General features: G+C 58.5%; 2 protein-coding genes across 4 annotated transcripts in view; one reads left to right on the forward strand and one right to left on the reverse strand.

The window, feature by feature from the left end:
- SMG6 (SMG6 nonsense mediated mRNA decay factor) overlaps window positions 1-19,477 on the reverse strand; it is a 115,785-nt gene that overhangs the window by 7,384 nt on the left and 88,924 nt on the right. For 2 of the 3 annotated variants that reach the window (XM_055796773.1, XM_055796771.1), the window contains 3 exons: window positions 11,675-11,851; window positions 8,439-8,588; window positions 495-648 (listed from right to left, as the gene is read on the reverse strand). In XM_055796773.1, coding sequence (XP_055652748.1) covers window positions 495-648; window positions 8,439-8,588; window positions 11,675-11,851 — 481 coding nt within the window. The remainder of the gene's footprint in view (window positions 1-494; window positions 649-8,438; window positions 8,589-11,674; window positions 11,852-19,477) is intronic. The other variant, XM_055796772.1, reaches the window with a different exon arrangement.
- LOC129783880 (elastin-like) lies at window positions 655-5,522 on the forward strand. Its single transcript, XM_055796777.1, has one exon. The coding sequence runs from the start codon at window positions 3,402-3,404 to the stop codon at window positions 4,782-4,784; it is 1,383 nt and encodes a 460-aa protein (XP_055652752.1). The 5' UTR covers window positions 655-3,401; the 3' UTR covers window positions 4,785-5,522.

A 19,477-nucleotide genomic window follows, 5' to 3' on the forward strand; every position in this document is an offset into this window, starting at 1 on the left:
CTTGCTGTTCTACTGCGAGCTTTATAAGGATAAAAAGAAGGGCTGGGCTTGAGCAGCTCTGAGACGCTGGGACACAGGCCGGCCATTTGCTCAGGCTGCCTAAGCCCCAGCTCAGCTGGGATAAGCTATCTGCTCTGATTGTTTAACAGTTCCTCCTCCTTGCTCCCTCCAAAACTCCCTCCAAATCCCATTTAACGCCCACCCAGCTCTCCCAGCCCCTGGCACCCCCAAATGCCCCAGGAGGAGGGGAGTTTGCTGAGCACCGTGGGCAGAAAGCTGGCAGGAGGGGAGAAGAGTGATCACAGGCCAAAGGAACGTTGGCCGTGGCTGGGACAAGACAGGACAGGATGGAAGCCAGCCCCATGGCACAAGGTCGGCTCCAGACCACACAGGCGCTGCGGGCACAAGGGGCACAGAGAAAGGGAGCTGGGATGGAGGGACAGTCCACGCTGGGGGCGAGGGGAAGCCCCCGCCGTAGCATTGGCCCTACTCACCAATCAGGGGCACCACCAGGATGAACTTCCTGCAGTTCAACAGCGTTATCAAGCTGCTGAGGTGGTCGATGAAACCGTTGGTGTCCGGGACCAGGAAGACAGGTCTGATCTCCAGCTCCATCTGCCTCATTTGACTCTGGTCTTTCAGCACAGCCTGGAGGAGAAGGACACATGATGAGTGAGTAGCACGTCAGTCCTACGACCTGCGGACCCTAAGAGCAGAAGCTAAGCCTGGCTGGCATGCACGCCTCACCCAGCAAGGGCATCGTGTGAAGGAGACTGGCAAGAGGCTGCATCCATCCCACCTGCACACCTCAAACACCAACTCTTGGACCTCCGTAGCACATGTGAGTGGGATGGCAGAAGCCTCCAAGACAGCACTCTCCTAGGAAGACAGCCCAGTTCAGGCACCGGGGGGTACTGGGACCAGCCTTGAAAATGAAGGTGTTTTGGGAATTGTCCCATTTGTGGGAGTGGCAGATGCCAGGACTATCTGAACCGGTGCCAAGAGACTGAGGCTGATAGAGAACAGCAGGGAGAAAGGGGCGCTGGAGGATGGGGGTTCTGGGGCTCCACATGGAAACAGCTTAAGGTGACAAGAGCCAAAACAAACTGGTTTGGGACACACAAGCCCTGCCAACAGCATCCCAACACAGGAACCCTGAGCAGGCAGCCAGAAGGGAGGTCTGTGGGGCAGGGATGCTTGGCTGAGTACCTCACTGGCTGTCCCACCAGCTCCTACATATGCCTTGCCTTTTCCGACTCCATCCAGCTGGGAAACCAGGTGGGTTCCAGCCCTGAAAACACACAGCACTGTCCTTGGCTGATGCCTTTGCACTCACCGGAGACCAGAGGTGCTCACCCTCACATGGGGGGGGGTCTTCTGGGTCTCCCTAGCAACCCTCTGGGGCTGCACCTGGACGTCTGGACAATGCCAATTGCCCAAATGGGACCCAAGAGCTCACATATTACTTCAACGCTATCGAAGGACTTGGGCTCTTTAGTAAGTCACAGGCTTAAAAAACTCAGGATGCTATTCTAGTGCTTCCTCTGCTTAAAAATAGCTTCCCTGGACTTGCTGATGTTTGTTGCCTCTAATAGGAACCGGTCACCCACGGAGCACAGCAGCACTGTGGAACACATCCACCATGCAAACCCTTGTGAGACTGGGCTTGCACCCACAAGATGTGCCCTGGGGACGTGAAGCAACTCTGGATCCTGTTCTGCCCAACATTACAGTGAGCTCCCCTTGCCCAGGGTGAGGATCTGAACCCTCCCGCAGTCATGCCAAAGCCTCGGAGGCGCCCTGGAACGACAAGCTGCACGGGCCAGCAGTGGCCATGGAAAGAAGTGGTTTTTAATCCATTTCCAAGTGTTGTCATCTGGCTTTAAATCAAGGCGGCTTGATGCTGCCACCTCCCACAAGTATCTCCAGGCCAGGCAGCAACCATAACCTCACCACGTGTCTCCCACCCTCCTTCTGGCAGCGCAGGGCCTGGGGCCACAGCTCCCATCGACTCCGAGGGGCGATGGGCAGAGCGGGGAGCGTGCCAGGTTCTGCCTGCTGCGTGGGGATACGCCACCCACATCGCACAGGGGCAGCTGCGATGGCACCAATGTCGCCATACAGATGTTGCCATGGGCAGCCACACGCCACATGCCTGCCTGCGCCCTGCCTTCACCCAGGGAGGTGCTGGCACTTCCCGGTGGCACGAGAAGAGCTGCAGCTGGGGACAAGCTGAAGTCACCTCCAGCATGGTGCTGCCGCTGCCTGCTTGCTGTAAGGAGAGCAGCAGGTGGGGTCCCTCCCCAGGGTTTTGGGGTGCAGGAGGAGACACTTGTCCCTGGGAGGATGACAAGCTCAGCCCCTGCTTAGCTCCACCTGCCATGGAGAGACAGAGGAGGGCCCGGCTGACCAAGGCAGAGACCCAGAGCAAAGCACCATGTCCTCTGAACAGCGGCCAAAGAGGCTGATGGACCTGAACCAGCAGGAAGGGGATGAAGAAACCATGTGGCCTCTGATGGGCGACGACAGACCCCTGCCTGCACCCCAGTACGGCTCCCTGACCCTGGGGCTCGCCCTGGCCGGCGAGAGCAATCTCAGGAGCACGGCGTGAGCACGAGGCTCACCTACCCCTCCAGCCAGGGGCACGGGGGGTGACGGCGGCAGGGGGCAGTACCCTCGTGTGTGGCATTTGCCCCAGCAGCTTTTGCAGCCCGTACCCAGCCAATTCCTGGCAGCGGCGAGCAACGCCTGTGCCGGCCGTCACGTCCCATTCCGCTCGCCGGGCCGCCCGGTGAGAGAAGGACACAGGATGCGCCGGGAGTGAAAGAGCGAGGTCGGCGGGGAGCGTGCCAAGTCCCCGCGCACAGCTCCGGGCCGCTCGGGGAGCCAGAGGGAAACTCGCCTTTGCAGAGTTCAGAGGCCGGCAGCGAGATTTATTTTTGTTTGTGTGAGTAAAAGGCTGCAGAAGCCTCCGGCCAAGGGGTTTTGGGGGAGAGAGGAGTGGCCTGTGATTCATGCGGAGGCTGGCTGGCCCCTCGCCAGAGATGAAAGGGAGCCCATGTGCGGGGAACCGGGAGGCGAGTGCGGTGTTAACCCTTCTGCCGGTGCGTGGGGCACGGTCCTGTGGGGAGGACCGAGAGCGTGGGGGATGCGGATTGGGATGCCCACATCTGGGGCCTGGCTTCTGTGCCACCACCACGGCCAGGAACGAGCTGCTGGTCCCGCTGTGCCTCAGTTTCCCCAATGTGAGGACCGGGAGACGGTGGCCCACGTGCCCTGGAGTCTGAAGAAGACCCTGGGGAGAGCGGCGCGGTTCAAACTGCAGAGGTACAGCCTCAATGGCCCAGGTGCTTTAGGATGGCCACATTTTAGCCTTGTCTTATTGGGGTTAAACACACTGCATGGCTTGGTGGCACTGCTGGAGGTGGCAGGGGACCTCTGAGGCCGGGGGGGTCCCTGCTCCCCCCAGGGCCAGGCAGCCTCCCCTCTCCTGCCTCCTGCACCCGCACACTGCAGCCATCAGAGCTGCTCCCACCTGCAGCCCTCTGTCCGTCCTGCTGCTCTGGCCAGGGGGGCTTCTCCCAGGAGCTGCAGCTTCTCCCTGGAGCTGGGGCTTCTCCCTGGAGCTGGGGCATCTCCCAGGAGCTGGGGCTTCTCCCTGGAGCTGGGGCTTGTCCCAGGAGCTGGGGCTTGTCCCAGGAGCTGGGGCTTCTCCCTGGAGCTGGGGCTTGTCCCAGGAGCTGGGGCTTGTCCCAGGAGCTGGGGCTTCTCCCTGGAGCTCGGGCTTGTCCCAGGAGCTGGGGCTTCTCCCTGGAGCTGGGGCTTGTCCCAGGAGCTGGGGCTTCTCCCAGGAGCTGGGGCTTCTCCCTGGAGCTGGGGCTTCTCCCTGGAGCTGGGGCCTCTCCCTGGAGCTGGGGCTTGTCCCAGGAGCTGGGGCTTCTCCCAGGAGCTGGGGCTTCTCCCTGGAGCTGGGGCTTCTCCCAGGAGCTGGGGCTTCTCCCTGGAGCTGGGGCTTGTCCCAGGAGCTGGGGCCTCTCCCAGGAGCTGGGGCTTCTCCCAGGAGCTGGGGCCTCTCCCTGGAGCTGGGGCTTCTCCCAGGAGCTGGGGCTTCTCCCAGGAGCTGGGGCTTCTCCCTGGAGCTGGGCCGGAGCCGGAGGTGGCTCCCCCGGCTGCCCCAGCTGGTGGCAGCACTGAGAGCAGACACTCCTGCACACACGGTCCCCAATTCCCAGCTCATCCATCAGCTGGGATCACCTGGGGGATTCCTCGGAAGCCGATGTCCGGCTGAGGGCTTCCAGTGGGCACAGGGGACCAGTGCCCCCAGAGCCAGCCCAGCCGGTGGTACCTTCTGCGGAGTGCCAGGGGGGACACCTGAGGGTCCCACCACAAGCACAGGACAGGATGACGCTCCGCATGGACCCCTGGGGCTCCGCACACGGACCCCAGGGCTCCTCTGCCCCTGGTGCCGGGCTAGCAGAGAGGCCTGGAGCCGAAGCTCAGCAGAGGTGAGTGCCCCACTGCTTTCGGGATGGGTCACATGGGGTCACACCTCTCTGCCAGGACGGATGGGCTGTCACCATCCTGCCACCACTTCTGCTGCCCCGACCCGCTCTCCAACCGCGGGGACACCCGGCGCCGCTGCCCCTTCCAGCCCCGCGTGCTCCGCGGGAATCGGAGGCGGATTTTCCAGGGCTGAGAACAATGCCTCTGTAGTCTCCTGCTCGAGGGCTTCCTCCTCCCAAGGCTCGTCTTCCTCAGGAGTAAACGTGCCCTGTGCCTGGTAGCAAAGCGGGGCCGCCGCCGTGGCGGAGCCGCCGTGGGTGGGTGTGCATCTTCCGCAGCCAGCAGGCACCCGCTCCCAGGCAGGTGCGTGTCGGCGCGTGTGCACCCGCGGCATTGTTCCTGCGCGCCGAGGAGAGCGTGAATGGGATACGGCTATATTTAGCCACTTACTCACACTACCGCCACAAAGGAGCGGCTGCATCTTAAGGGGGCGGCCGTTCCGTGGGCTCAGAAGGGACAGGAGAGCGGCTATTTTGGGAAGACATGTCATAATTGGCCGCCCCGGTTAAGCTGCTTCTGTAATGCTGAGCAAAACAATAGCAGCATCCAGAGGAAGAGCCTGTTATGTTTCAGGTGGGATGTTTTCAACCGGTCAGGAAACCCGACCGCTCCCAGCGCACAGCCGCGGCACAAAGGACAGGGGACGCCGAACAGCATGGACCAAGGGCCTGGCCAAGCAGCGGGGGTGGCTGGGAGCAGGCGGCAGGACCCGGGGCCGGCAGGGGACAGCTTTGCCCGAGAACGCTGCCGGCCCCGGCAGTGCCACTGATGCCTCCCCTTGTCCACCTGCCTGCCTGGCCTCTCATCTCTCCAAATACCTGGACAGCACCCAGGTACGTGCCTGGTCTTTCACCTCGCCCCAATGCATCGCTGCTGTCACCAGGCTGCGACATGGGGCTGGCAGGCGGTTCTGTCCCCATCTGGGCAAGTGGTGAGGGCAGCGGCAGGCTGGCAGTGGAGCCAGGGAGCAGCAGCCAACTCGTAAGCCAGGGCCAGGCAGCAAAGGGCTGCCTCCAAGCAACCAGGGCTGCCCAGGGAGACGAGACTATGACCTATCCCTGCTCTGGCCTATCTCTACCCCCTCCCCAGAGTGAAAGTTTTGGGGTCCAAGCTCGTGAATGGAGCTGAGCGCTCCTCTTCCCTCTACAGCTGGTGCTGGCCAAGGGCCACCCCTGTTTGCCATTTACCCTGCCTGGACCTGGGCTCCCCCAGCAGCTGGAGCCACAGTCCCGCACACCCCCGGCCAGGGCAGGGTCTGAAGGAGCACAGTAAAGCCCAAACCTCCTCCCGGAGGTGTAAATGTGACCCCGGCACGGGAGCTGCAGCGGGGACCCGCAGCCAGGCGATGCCAGGCAGGTAAGCAGCAGCAGTGAACCTGGGACAAGTGCTGGGTGGATGATCTCCATTAGCAGCAGAGCTGGGCTGTGAGAGATGGATGGGGAGGATGCCAAAGGCAAGGATAGGGCAAGAAAACCTGCCGGGGAGAAGGCAGTGCATTTAGCTGCAAGAAGCGCCCACCACGCTGTAAGTTGCAGGTGAGGCTGTGACACAACGCTCCCCTTGGGTGCAAAAAGAAAATGGATGGCCAAGAGATGAGGGCTTTGCCCCACACTGTGTCCCTGCACACACCAGCCCAGATTCTACAGTAGGCAGCCACAGCACCTGGGCTCTCTGGACCCGAGTCCCCACCCCGTGCACATGGCCGTGCACAGAGAGCTGAGGCTCTCAGCTGTGCTGAGACAGGAGTCGCGTCTGCTGGACTCGGATGAATATGTGGAGCTGTGGCTTGTCCCCAGGACAGTGAAAGGGGGACTCAGAGAGCAGCTGATGCGTGAACTTCCTAGGTGAGCGGCGAACGAGAGAAACAGGATGTAACAGGGAATGCAGAAGGTTCCCAGGTCCCAGGAAACACAAAATCTTATGGGATGATCAGGAAGGTTAAGGATCACAGGCCAAGAGTGGGAAAGCGGAGGCGGTGGATGCTGAGCTGGCTCTGACCTGGCCTCCCCAGGCAGCACTTTCCACCTGAGCTCCTCCGCCTCTCCAGCTCCGGCTGCGTGGTCACTACCAGGGCAGGGAGAGGACCGGGGCAAGCACACGTGTTCTGCTCCGGGCTGTTCCCAGCTAGCTATGGACTGGATGACTTTACCGAAGCCCCAAGGACTTCTCCTCCACCCTGCGCCTTCAGACTCCAACTGCACCTCAGCTCTCAGCTGTGCAGCCCCTGAAGCTGCCCACACCCTCGTTTTGACCTCTCTCTGCCTGCGAGCATCAGCCCCAGCACGGCTGGGGAGGAAGGGAGGAGCACGCCAGGGGGAGAAAGCCCCTGACAGCATCAGGCAGCCCCCACTCTCCCCGCAGAATGGGCAGCGGCCATCCCGGGGGGCCCTGCTGCAGCTGGGCTAGTCGCCGGGGCCGGGATCTGCTGCACGCTGCCCTCCCTGAACATGTGCAGTTCCTGTTTGCTGTGTCTGTACAAGGCAGTGGGAAGTGGGGAATTTACTTACACCTCCCGCTTAACAACCCTGGGAGGCTGGAAGGCTTCAGGCCGCTTTAATTTACAGCCCATCTCTCCAATCTCTCACTCGTTCGCTGCTGCTTTCTTCCTCCTCGTATTAATGCGACCCAGGTACCTGCCAACAATAATGGACTCGCTTGCGGGGGCGGCCCCTCCCTCCCGGCACAACTTCTACCTTCGCCTTGATATGAATTGCTCCGAATTCAAATGAAAAAGAAAAAAGGCAAAAATCTGAAAGGTTGGGGTGGGTTTGGAAAAGCGAAGCGCAGTGGTTCTGGGCCCGGCGCCAGTAGCCGGAGGGTACACATGTGCACGCTCTCCCAGTAGGGCCTTCAGCAGCCCTGTTTTACAACCACCTCGGCACACACTGCAGAGTTCACGCATATGGCCAGACAGATGTGTCTGGCTTACGTTCAAGGCTGGAAAATGAAGAATTATGGAAGTGAAGGGCCCTGGGCATTAGAGAGGGCGGAGGTGAGGGGGAGGGGAGCCAGGGAGAATTTTTCCTCTGCTGAGAAATCCTCATCTGGGCTGAGAGGCTGGAGGAAGAGGGGTTGCGAGCAACAAGGCAGCCAACAGCCATGCATGTAAGATTGCTCTTAAAGCAACAGTGTGCATCGCCAGGCATCTGCTCCCAGTCCAACCAGCTTAGTTCATCTGCTCCCACTGGGGAACATGCTCAGATCAGGCCAAGGCCATGCCAGGATCACCTGTATCCCGTCTGTTTGTCCCCATAATGATGGCAATGCTTTGCAAGTGGCACTCTGGCTGCAGCAGCCGTTTGCAGACTATTTTTCCTGCCGCTGGCTCCTGCTTGAACTCTGCTGTTCATGTCCCACCCTCTCCCCCGTCTGCCTGTGCCCCACTGTGCAGGAAAGGCGATTTCTCGCCGAACCTCACTGCCACGGAGCCTCTGCCCTGGGTGGGAGACAGCTCGCTGCCTGGCACACGCCGCACTACAGCCATCAGCTGAAGCACTCCCCTGCCAGGACTCCTGGGTGTGCTGGCAGCTCCGCGGAGAAGCTGTGTCTGGCTTCACGAGGGTCCCAGGAGCCCCTGAAACATTAATCTCAGGGCCTGGGAGGGCAGATCTTACCCTGGGTGGGACAGCAATACCGATTTGGCCTTTCCAAAGGGCCAAAGCTAAGCTTGCTGCTGGGTTTCATGGAGGCAGCACAGGGCACCTACACCCAGGAAGCACAGGGTGCTCCGGCACATCCCAAGAGGCCACTGGTCCTGAAGCACGGCAGGGAAGCAGCTGCGCACCACTGGCACCATGAGGCAGGATCAGCCCATGTACCAAAGCAAAGCAGCTCCTCAGCCAACTTGGGCACTGCAGTCGCACAGAGCGTCCTACCTGAATCTTGTCTTGACGACGCTGCTGCTCAGCTACTTTCCTGGCCAGGGCTTGCTTCTTGGCTCTCAGTTCCTTGATGTCCATCTCTCCTCCACTGCCTTCAGCCTCAGAATCATCTTCATATGCTTCAATCCTCACATCGTCTTCCTTCTTCCGAGAAAATGCAGAAAGACAAAAAAAACCAGGAGAGAAGCATTGTAAGGGATGCTGGTGACAGGGACCATGCTTGTTCTGCCCTCCCCCCTTCCAGCAGACAAACCCCTGCCAGCCATGGTCTACCACCACTTGCTGATGGGCAACTGACTACTTCTAAACATCCAAAAGAAGCAAACAAAATAAACAAATAGTAAACATCCAGGAAATGACAAGGTGAGACAGGAGGTAACGGTGCAGGGAAGGCAGCGACCAGGCAGGGCAGGGGCAGCCCTGCATAAAGCTCTCTTCTAAAATCAAACCCTCTTCCTCACCTTGGGAAACTCTTCCCACAGCCTTGGGTGAGTCACTGATATTTTATAGGCTTCAGTTCTGTAAAACTATTGGCATTTTCCTGTCTCTCAGCTTTGCTTGGCTGTTTAGGCTGCACAATCCTTGGAGCAAATGCTGCTTCTCCCCACCTGCCTGCACTGGGGCTGTACAACGCTGCTCTAACCCTGCTGCCTCAGCTGAGGCTAGGCACACGAGCTGATCTTCTGGTCAGGAAACCTGGATCCATGAACCCAGGAGACCAAAGAGCCTGTTCCCCTTCTCCGTTTTGATCTCTGAATAGGCCAGAGATATTCCTGCACCCACCCCAAAACTTCCAGGTGGGCTGGAACAGATGTTTTAGGAGGAGACACTCAATCTTGACTTTAAAGCTCCACATGATGGAGAATCCACTGCTTCTTGAGGTCAGTCATTTCAATGGTTAATTACTTCCTCTGTTAACATTCACATCCTACTTCTAGTCTGCCTTTGCCATGCTCCTGCTGGCAGGAACCTTGTCTTTGCTGAACTGAAGTGTCCCTGGTTCTCCAACCTCCTGCTTGCATAGGCGCTTTTGGACCATGTTGCATCTTCACCCTCTCCTAGAGACCCTTCCCTGGGTCTCTCCCCCAGAAGATCTGCAGACCCTTGAACTGGAGAGGCCAGAATGAGCCACGCTGTTCCCACCCCAGGCGAAGGCTGCGCTGCCCTTTCCCTATGCACCCAAACCCCTGGGACACAGGAGAGGGCAGGAGGTGATGGCCGGTATGCAACTGAGCATCAGCCACAACCCAGTTCCACCCCAGCTTCGCTGCTCTCCCCAGTGGCTCCCTGCCCAAAGGAGGGACCACAAGTCCCTGTTCCTCAGCAAGTGCCCACCAGCAGCTGCCGGCACAGCCGTGCTGCCCGGGGGCTCAGCTCTGCCACTGCTGCTGACACCCCCCCTTGCCTTGCCTAGCCCCTCTTGCTCCCCAGTGCAGTGACCACAGGCTTTCCCCAGCCCTGCCATTACCCATCTCCCCTTCTCTGTGCAAAAGCCAAGGGTTGTGATGGGGCTGGGAAATGTTCCCAGGTGGCAACCAAGCAGAAAAACCTGCTCTGAGCTCTCAGAGTGCTGTAGGGGATGGATCCCGCACAAAAGGATTCCCCAGAGGGATATGAGCACTGCTATGCTCACTGCCCTGTGCAGGCTGCCACAACACGTGTCAGCAGGAGGGACTCGGGCAGGAGCTCACAGTCTTAATTTAAAACAATTCCAGCACTGCACAGTCACATTCTCAATCAATTCACCCAGCCGGCACACCCGCCTGGCCACAGAACCACGTCCTCTTCTCTCCTTGTGACTTTTAGCCATGGGAAGGAGGAAGACGGAGCCCTTGGGCTTACTTCCCTTTGCCGGGACAGCCTGGACCACAGGGGATGGGAAGATGCTGCCAAAGAGACAGCGTCGCGCAAGGGCTTCAGGGAAAAGTGTGTGTCAGATGCTGATCTGCTGCGGTGGGTCGGGATCTGCTTGCCCAGGCTGATGGTGGTCATGCTGGTCAGCTGGAAGCTTCCCTGCGATCACAGACCAAGGAGGAAGCTCCCGGGTTGTGCAATGAGATCACGCAGAGGTTCCCACAGCCAAGCAGACTATGGGGAAGGGCAAGAAGGAGCTACCCTCCATATCATGTTTGTTCATAGCAAAAATCGGAGGGACTGACTCAACAAAGGCAGTGCTCTGCAGAACAGGACTCTCCCCATCTTTATACTGGATAGAACCTGAAGATGCCCCCATATCACACGCTTTTGGCGGTATTAGCTTGAAAAGCCTCCTGCGTCTTCTCCAGAAGAAAAGTGTCCAGGTCTCCCACCTTACAGACACATCTCTTGCTGCCTGGGGTTTTGTTCTGAGCCCCAGTGCAAAAAAATCATCTAAAATCTGTCCCCTGCTCGGCTGGAGATGGCTGCTGAGACAAGGAGGGTGCTGAGCACATTCTTGCTCTGGGCTCCCCTGGCTGTCAGCTCCCTGGGGCGCAGGGGGCCACAGGCAAGGTGCTATCCCCTGCACGGTGCTCTGCAGCGCCTGGCCCTGGCGCAGGGAGGGGACCCGGAGCGAGCCTGGGCAGTGCTGGGCCACCCAGCTCCCTGCTCCAACACCTCTACCCCTCTCTCCTGTTTCCCTGGCCTTTCCAACTGCAAGATTAAACAGAAGAAAAGAGTCAACCTGCAGAGCGGCTGGCAGGGCCCTTAAACACACACACGGAGCCTGGAGTGAAGCAAGGCCTACAGGAACAAGCAAGGGCAGAAAAACAAGAGTTGAATTCCTTAATCACATCAGGATGTGAGAGGCAGGGGAGGGACGGGGCGCCAATGTCAGCTCTTCCTGTACGTGTGCTGGAGGCTGGAGCTCAGGCCTCCGCCGCAACGAGCTCCACGGCTATAAACTTGATCCTGAAGCTGAACCCTGACACCCCCTCGCCCACCTCCTCTCCCGGGGCTGCGGCGCTGCACGTTATTAAAGCTCCCCCTGCTTCGGGTATGAAAAAGCAGCATCTGGAACTCATAGCAGCGCGCAAGATAGAGGCACGCGGGTTGGACTGGCAGGAAAGGGCATGAGTGAAGTACACTCGGGAGACAAGGGCTGTGCACCATTTGCCACCCCCCCGCCTCCCCCCATAAAATGCACACGCAGCTACGCCGGCTATAAATAGCAGGAGCTGCAGGGCAGGCAGAGGCTGGGCCCCACAGGGGTGATTCTTCCTTCACCGAGGCGCGCTCTTCCCGCACGGTACCTGATCTTCCAGTTGTTTTCCCTCTTGGCTTCCCATTTCCTTTCCCATGGCGTCTGGGACGGGTGCCACTGACACATATTTTCCACCCTTGAATGCCAGCAAAGGCTCTTCTTGTCCACAAAGGGCTTCCAGGAAATACTTCAGAACTGTGACCCTCTTGCAGTCAGCTGCAATAACCTACAGGGTGAGGACGAGGGGGTTGGGGAGAGGGAAAGGAAAACAAAGTCAGTGCAAAGGGGAGGCAGATGGGCAATGGCCAGGGGGAAGCATTTGGGGATAGAAGGTCCAGTGGGATGCAGGCAACACTGCACAGCACCACCGGGGTGTGCAGGGTGCCCCTCTTCTTCTAAACAGGGATGGAAGGCGTTTGCCCATGCCTCGTAGCTCACCGTCCCCAAGGAAAAGGAGGCAGATGAAGTCAGGACGCCTAGTGCTAATCTGTGTCCTGTCCTGCCTCATCTGTGCACTCCAGGGCCGTGGGGCTGCTGGAGGGCAGCCAGCCCCACCGAATGGGGGAAAATCCTGCTGAAGCATGAGATGAATGATGTGGCCTATTCTTACTGTTTCGTTTTGGCTCCATCGCCAGATTCCCCCCCAGCAAAAGCTGGGGAGGGATGCAGGTGCGAGAGCGGGCGGGTGGGGGTATTTGAGAAAAGCTGAGCCCCTCCCCATCTCCAGCCCAACCCCATCCCGTGGGCCCATCTCACGGACCAACTGGGGAGCCCCGTCAGGGAGGCTGGGACAGATCTGGCCAGAAGGAAACGCAATAGCTTGGGTAATTATCCAATTTATGAGGCTTTCAAATGGAGTTTCCAGAGCCCGGGAGCCCAGTGCCTCCACGGCACAGCCTCTGCCGGCACCTCTGCCACAAGTGACCTCGTCCCCTTGCAGCAGGGCTCTGCACCTGCAGAGCTCTCCCCTAGTGCTTCCTGCTGACTGGTGTCACCCCTGGGGAGCCGCGGATTTATAGGGAGAAAGTCAGCAAACAGGGGCTAAAAGTGCTGCACACTGTGGAGACAAAGTCCATGTCGATGCCCAAGTTCCTGCTGCTCCCCCAACCCCCTCCCAGTTTTGCTCAGCTCATACACAGCAAAGCAGCCTCAGAGATCCCCATCCCCAGAGGGTCCCCACAGGCTGCCAGGACCGGGATCCCAAAGCCGAGGAGAGGGCCAGACCCCACACAGGTGACTCAACCAGGTGCCTCGCAGCCGGGGCTGCTGCCTGCTCTCCCCCTGCCCGCTCACGCTGTGCGGTACCGATGTCACATGCTCCAACCCCGGCTTAGGCTCGTCACCCTGCCATGCCGGTGGCGGTGCGTGACCTGGATGGGGCTGTGCCGCAGCCAGAGGAGGGTTGGCAGCGGCATGTGGCCCCACTGCACCAGGCTGCCGTGAGAGGAAACTTCTGCTCTTCCACAACGCTGCCAGTTTCCTCTCTGCGGGCTAATTTTAACCACCGTGTCGCTGCAGTGCGTGTCAAAAACCTGACCCTCCTCTGACCTCCAACCTCCCACCCCGGCTACTGCCTGAGCAAGGCACCCTCATGCACCAGCAGCCGGGGCCACCTTCGTTTGAAGCTGCCCCCCGGGATGCTGTGCCCCCCCCCGTACCTGCACTGACAGGCGGAGGGGGAGGAGAAGCCCCTTCCTCCCGGCGGGAGGCAGTCGCCACTGCGGAGAGGTGGTGCGAGCAGGGTGATTGCAAGAATGTAGTATTTCAGGGAGCAAGGGACCCGTAACCACTAATTCTGCTCCTAAAAACATGTCCTACGGGACAGACGTGAGCAATGAACAAGGTGACACAGGCTCAGCAGGCTGGGCTGCTGAGGACCCTCCTTCCCGGGACAGCCCTTTGCTGCTTGGGACATCCAGCCAGGAGCAATCCCGGCAAGTGTCACCACAGGAACATTTCCATCCTCCTGGCTCTCCTTTAGGAATGATTCTGCACAGGGGAAAGTCAGAAGGAAACAGAACAAGAGCAAAGCAGGAATGACTGTCATGGGAAACATCTCTCCTGAGAGCTCTGGGCTGCAGCGGCCCCGGGGGAAGTGGTGGAAACCTCACCTCACCGCCTGCTTCATCCCCAGCTCGACGGGCTAACGCTGCGGAGACCTGGCCTGACTCACCCGGGGTGACTCAAACCCAGGGATTTTCCAGTCCTGGTATCTGCAGTTCCCTTGTGCCAGGGCTGCTGGGTGAGTGAAGCCCCCGCCACTGCCAGCACAGCTTGCGGGGATGTGCCTGTGGCAGCACCAGGGGCTGAACCCTGCTGCCAGCCACATGCCGTGGGATGCCAGGACGTGGCGGGCAGCAGGAGCATCGGGGAAGGGGATGCAGGTGGGGCAGAGATGGGCACCCCATCCTGACACCACTCCTAAGGGTTTTCTCAAGACATCTCTAGAAATAAAAGCCATTGCATCTAGCTTAGAACCCATGAGGTTTTCATGTATACATGAAGGGCTGAGCGCTGACACAGCTGCAGTGCAGCCATCTCTGCACAGCAAAAGCTTAAATCTCCCTGTCAGAGCCTCCTGGATTGGGAATGATCAGGAATATTGCAGAAGAGCTCCCTTCACCCATGGTTGGGGCTGGGGACAAGGGTAGATGGGTTTGATCCTTCCTCTCCTGAAGAAGAAACAAGTAGGAAACACCAGATTTACTGCCAAGCCAGCACAGCCCGATGGTTAAATTCAGCTCATCTGCTGGGGAGAAAAAAGCCCAACTGAAGACCCATGACATAATGCCACAGCAACTCGTTTCATGAACACATTTTTCCAGCCCACATGAATGAAAAACAGGGAAGGAGCAAATGCTCTGCACATCTCCGTCACGTGCAGCCCTGCTCGAGGAGGATGCGGCAGAGCCCCAGGCTGCCGGCAGCCAGGCTGGCCCCACTGCGGGGCAGCCCAGCCTCTGAGATGCTGGGAAAGAAGTGACCTGTGACTGGCACCCAGGTCTCTCTCGAACGGCAGAGCGGGACCTTGCGTGCTGCAGAGCAACCCGCTTTTGTCAGAAACTTCCTGTTTCAGAGTAGAAACGTGAGTGCCCGCGGCAGCGCCGGGATGCCCAGGGCAGCGGGGATGGCCACGAAGGTGCTGGCTGGCTCACATGGCTATTCCTTGCTGCCAGACTGGAGTGTGGCAAGGACACTGGGAACCATACCCACCCTTCCTGAAGGAATGGTCAAGTACAAAATGACACCGCGTCGATGTATGTGGTGATGCCGCAGCAGATACCCCCGGCCCTGGAGAGGAATATAGCTGCCCTGTGCGCCCTTCCCCCTCTGACCGTGCAGTGAGACAGCAGGAACCGAAAGCCTGGCTTCAACTCATCGTTGGGTATTAAAATAGGCCTGACACGCACACAGCCGCTCTCAAAGGAAAACTGAAACTGAGAATTGCTGAAGTGGTCTGGTGCCCCTGTCCGTGACCCGGGCTCAGTTCCCCAGAGGTGTGAGCGACCGAGGCATCACCGAGCCCCTTGCCACTGCGGTGCCTCTTGGGGACACGTGGCTGGGGACCAGGCACAGGGCAGAGGTAGCTTCGGTGGCAAGCGGCCCTGATTGCCAGCCTGATTTCATCAGGCCCGGGGAGGAGAGGTTTCTAATCTCCTGCTGCATCAGACAGGCTAACCACCAGCTCCCAGCACCAGCCACCCACCGGCGGGCTGGTGGCTGCTAGGGCACGCTGACGAAGCTCATTAGCGCTCTGACTGCTAATTCATGGGTCATACATTAACATACTGATCATTGAGTAACACACAGCAGGACACACATTAACACACACTAACTGCCTGCAGAGACCCACTGGGCTGCACATTAACTGTACCAGCTGTTGATTTTCAACACCACTACGCAGTGCCAGTGCCACCAGGACCCTGCGCGTGCCATCTCCTGCCAGTGGTGAGCAGCGTCCCCAGGTCTAACAAGGGTTTCCCAGATCTAATGAAGCTGATCCCCTCTATGGCCTTGGCTGTATTTCCCTCCCCCCTGCGAAAAAACATGCTGATGGGAAAAACTTCCCTGAGTGCTGTGTGCTGCTCTTTAACAAGAGGATGGCAGAAGACTCCCCCATGGGGTGGCCAGCACTTGGCCCAAAGGAGATGCAGCCTGGACGCCAGCACGCGTCCTCCAGGAGATTTAAGGGGAGAGAAGGGACTCACTCCGAGATCTGTGAGCGCTGTGCCCAGGGGGAACATGTGCACCTGGTGCTGGCAGGGTGACACCACCAGAAACCAGCCATGGTCTCGTTTTGGGTCAGAGACATGCCTGGAGCTGGGGGGACAGTCCCTCTGCCCCCTGCCCCAGCCTCACCAGCCCTGCTGCTCCGCACACGGCTCTCCCGCAGCTAAGCAAATCGCTGTCACACCCACTGCCGCCTTCAATCAACTTTTACAACTTGTTAATTTTACGCAGCGTCCTAAAGAGCAAATAACTGGGAGGCAGGAATGCAGACTCCTTCAGCTAGTCCAAAGAGCCTCTGGCAGCCAAGCCAGCTGGCCAGGGGAGCCCTGCTCGGCCGGGGGGACCTGCCACATCCCAGGGGGACACGGTCCAGGGCAGGCTGCCCTGTGCCCCACAGCCTCTGGCAATGCCATGCTGCTGCCGGCGGTGTGTGAAAGGAGCCTGGCAGCCTCCCTCTCGGGAAAACCTTAGACCCCACAAGCAAACGGGAGACAGCGGCTTTGGGGAAGGGTTTGCTTGGAGGACAGGCTGCCACTGCCGGTTCTGCATTCCTGTGTGCGAGCGGGAGACACGAGCACATCCTGACAGCTGGATTCAGAAGGGGAAAAGGACACGAGAAGTTTGAGTCATAGCACGGAGAGATCCCATCCCAGATTCGGAGATGGGAAAGGGATAGGACTAGGACTCAGAGCCAAGCTCCAGCACAATCCAGTGTCGGGATAACACTGTTTTTGCCACATCAGTTTAAACATGGCTTAGCTGAAGTAGCTGAATGATGCTGAAACCAAGCGAGCCTCAAACAATCTAAACTACGCAGCGCCCACATGGCCCAGCTGAAATATTTGCACTGACCCTGCTAAAACCTCCATGCAGGCCATGGCTAAATGCCTCCCAGTGCCCTGTGCCACCTCCTCCCATCCCTGGGGAGCCAGCTCGGAGCGCAGAGGAAAGCACCCGTTTTGGTCTCATCCCTTCTGGGTTTTCATCTCACAAGCTCGCACAAAAGCTGGGCTGGGTTTAACCCTGGGCTTATCACAGTCCAGCTTCTCTGGGCTTGTTCCCCAGCCAGGATGTGGCCCGAGGAACCCCTCACCCTGCCCAGCCCAAATACAGTTTGGAGGGGCTTGGCCACCTGGGTAGGGAGGACCGAAGTGTCCGTCACGGCTGGGCAGCAGCGCTCACAGCTGAATCACAACCCTGGTTTCCGCAGCTGAGGGCTGACTTCAGCCACAGCTTCTCTGAGAAACTTCTGATTTCAACTAATCCCACACACAGGCTCGACGGACACTGCTCCCACATGCCTGCAACTCTGCGTGTGACCCGAGGGCAACTGTGGTTGCAACGGAGCCCAAACCAAGGCACCGTTGGCTCTGATGTACCTCGCTGCTGCCCTGGCTCTGCAGGACCCAGTGCCAGTGTTGGCAGTGCCTAGCACCAAGCAGAGAGCACTCATGGGGACAGGATCCACCACACCATGCTCCATCACAGCAGAGAGGTGCATCACCCAGGGAAGACAGAGGAGCTCAGAAGAACCACTCCAGTTGCTCTTCCCCACTGCCACTGCTGGAGTACCGCTTTCTCCGCAAAGCAGGGGCTCCCCAAAGGGAAAGCATAGGCATGTCCTAGCCAAACCTCTCTCCTAGCACCCCGAGTCTTGCAGAGGCACAGCTCCAGCCTCTGCACTAGGGCACATGGTCTCAGACAAGTCATCGGAGCAGATGTGCTTTTGGCCTGGCAACTGTCTCCATCTTTCCAACTTCAGCTACATAGCTCAGCCACAACTGGCTTTCAAACTGGAAAGCAGCATGGAAAGTGAGCCAACTGCCCACCATCACCAGGGCTGGCCAGGCTAAGACCAGCCGCGCTCATCCCACACAGTGATGTAGAGAAAATGCACAGGTGATAGAGGGGTGCACAGTGATAGATCTGAGCTGACTCATCCACGTGTTGCTGTCAGAGATCAGAAGAAGCCCTGAGCAGTCTGCACAGATTCCTACCATGAAAGTCTTCAAATTGCACCCAAGGCACTGGTACCTGTCACCGCTGGCAGCTGTAGGATGTGAAGGTGAGACCCAGCGACGTGGGGGAAGCTGTGAGCGATTCTGGGGCTTGGAGCCTGCTCCCAGCAAGCCCTCCCCAGAGGAGGGGATCCCTGGGCTGGCACACCGAGGGAGCAGCCCTCCCCAGAGCTGTCTGTCTGCCAGGGGCCAGTTCTCTCTCCCTGACTGGCACCTAGTGGCTGTGGGGCAGGAATACAGACTGAATTCTTTACCGACACTCCAAACTCTGTATGGAAACCCCACACTGCCACAGGTCCCAGCCTATGTCCCTGAAACCATCTGTGCTACGGCACAGCCTGGCACTGCCCTACAAAACATCTCACAGCTCCTCCAGACTCTCAGTGCAGCTCCTCTCAACTCTTCCCTCCCTTTGTGGTGGCTTACCACAGGGTTGGGGAAAGACCCCAAAACACATCTGAGGGTGCTGCAGGAACCTTTTGTGACTTGTGTGGAAGAACCAACACCAAAGTCACCTGAAGCAGATGCTCTGGATGGAAAGCCACCCTCCAGATCCCTCTCAAGCTCCTGTGCCCAGAAGGACCTCAAGCTCCAGCCCAGCCCAGGACCAACTGCTCCTCTGAAGCGTAAGGAGCTACACAGCCCAGAGAGGAAAGTTCCCAATGGTTTCTAAACCAAGCTTTTGGCTTTTGCTGATGCTTGGAAAGACTTGCCCTGATGTCTTATTCACCTGTCAAATGTGCTTTATAAAGAACCTTTTCATCAGTTCATCTCTCCAGTGAGCAGCAGCTGGCTCCAGGCTGTGTAAAACACCTTTTAGGCAGGAGGTGGGTGGTCAGCTTATTTCATTTTACCCCCGCTGTCCATTCCTACAGGGCAGCAGCAAAATGAGAGAAAAGTATGACTTTAGCCTGGGTGAGAAGTTCCAGAGAAGATGATGGGGTACAAGAGGTCTCCACAGAGGGATGGAGATGTTTCTTCTGGTTTGTGTGTGTGGCTCCTGCCTGGTTCTCATTGTGTCCTCAGGCATTGCTGCCAACAGCTACAGGCTTCCCACTGTAAAACGTTGGCTCCAATAAGACACTGCAGGAATTTCCACTGGAGAAAGCATTTGCTTCCACCCCTGGAGGCCACATGCCCCAGTGCTGGGCAAACCAACCCCTGCAGCTGTGCAGTATCTGGGGTATTTCTGCTCTCCAAGGTAACGCCTTGAGCACAGGACCACACATTTCGGTTGTCTGTCGGGAGAACAAGGGGCTAAAAAAAATCACAGCTTTGAAAGAGGCCGATGACTCCAGGAGAAGGAGCAAGTCACAGTCAGTGACTCCCTGTTATAGCCATCTCGATGCCCTCCTCTCCCATTCCAGCTCCCAGCACATCCATAAACTTCCCAGGGGGAAATAAGGAAAAATTCAGGCCACAGAGTAAAGCCAAGACAAGTCCAAAGGAGCCTGCTCTGCTCCTCCTTTGCAGATCCTACTGGAACGCTAACCAGGGAAGACAAGTCCCTGAAAGTCTGCCGCAAGCCTGTGGTCCCAGACTGGGGAAGGAGGAAGCAAATCCGTATCCTCAGCAAAGCCAATATGGCAAAACCGTCAGCTTTC

The sequence above is a fragment of the Falco peregrinus genome, chromosome 2, assembly GCF_023634155.1.
Source record: "Falco peregrinus isolate bFalPer1 chromosome 2, bFalPer1.pri, whole genome shotgun sequence".
NCBI classification, from domain to species: domain Eukaryota; kingdom Metazoa; phylum Chordata; class Aves; order Falconiformes; family Falconidae; genus Falco; species Falco peregrinus.

Bases quoted from the DNA above. Each gene is read 5' to 3' on its own strand.
- LOC129783880 (XM_055796777.1), top strand. From the start codon at position 3,402: ATGGCTTGGTGGCACTGCTGGAGGTGGCAGGGGACCTCTGAGGCCGGG.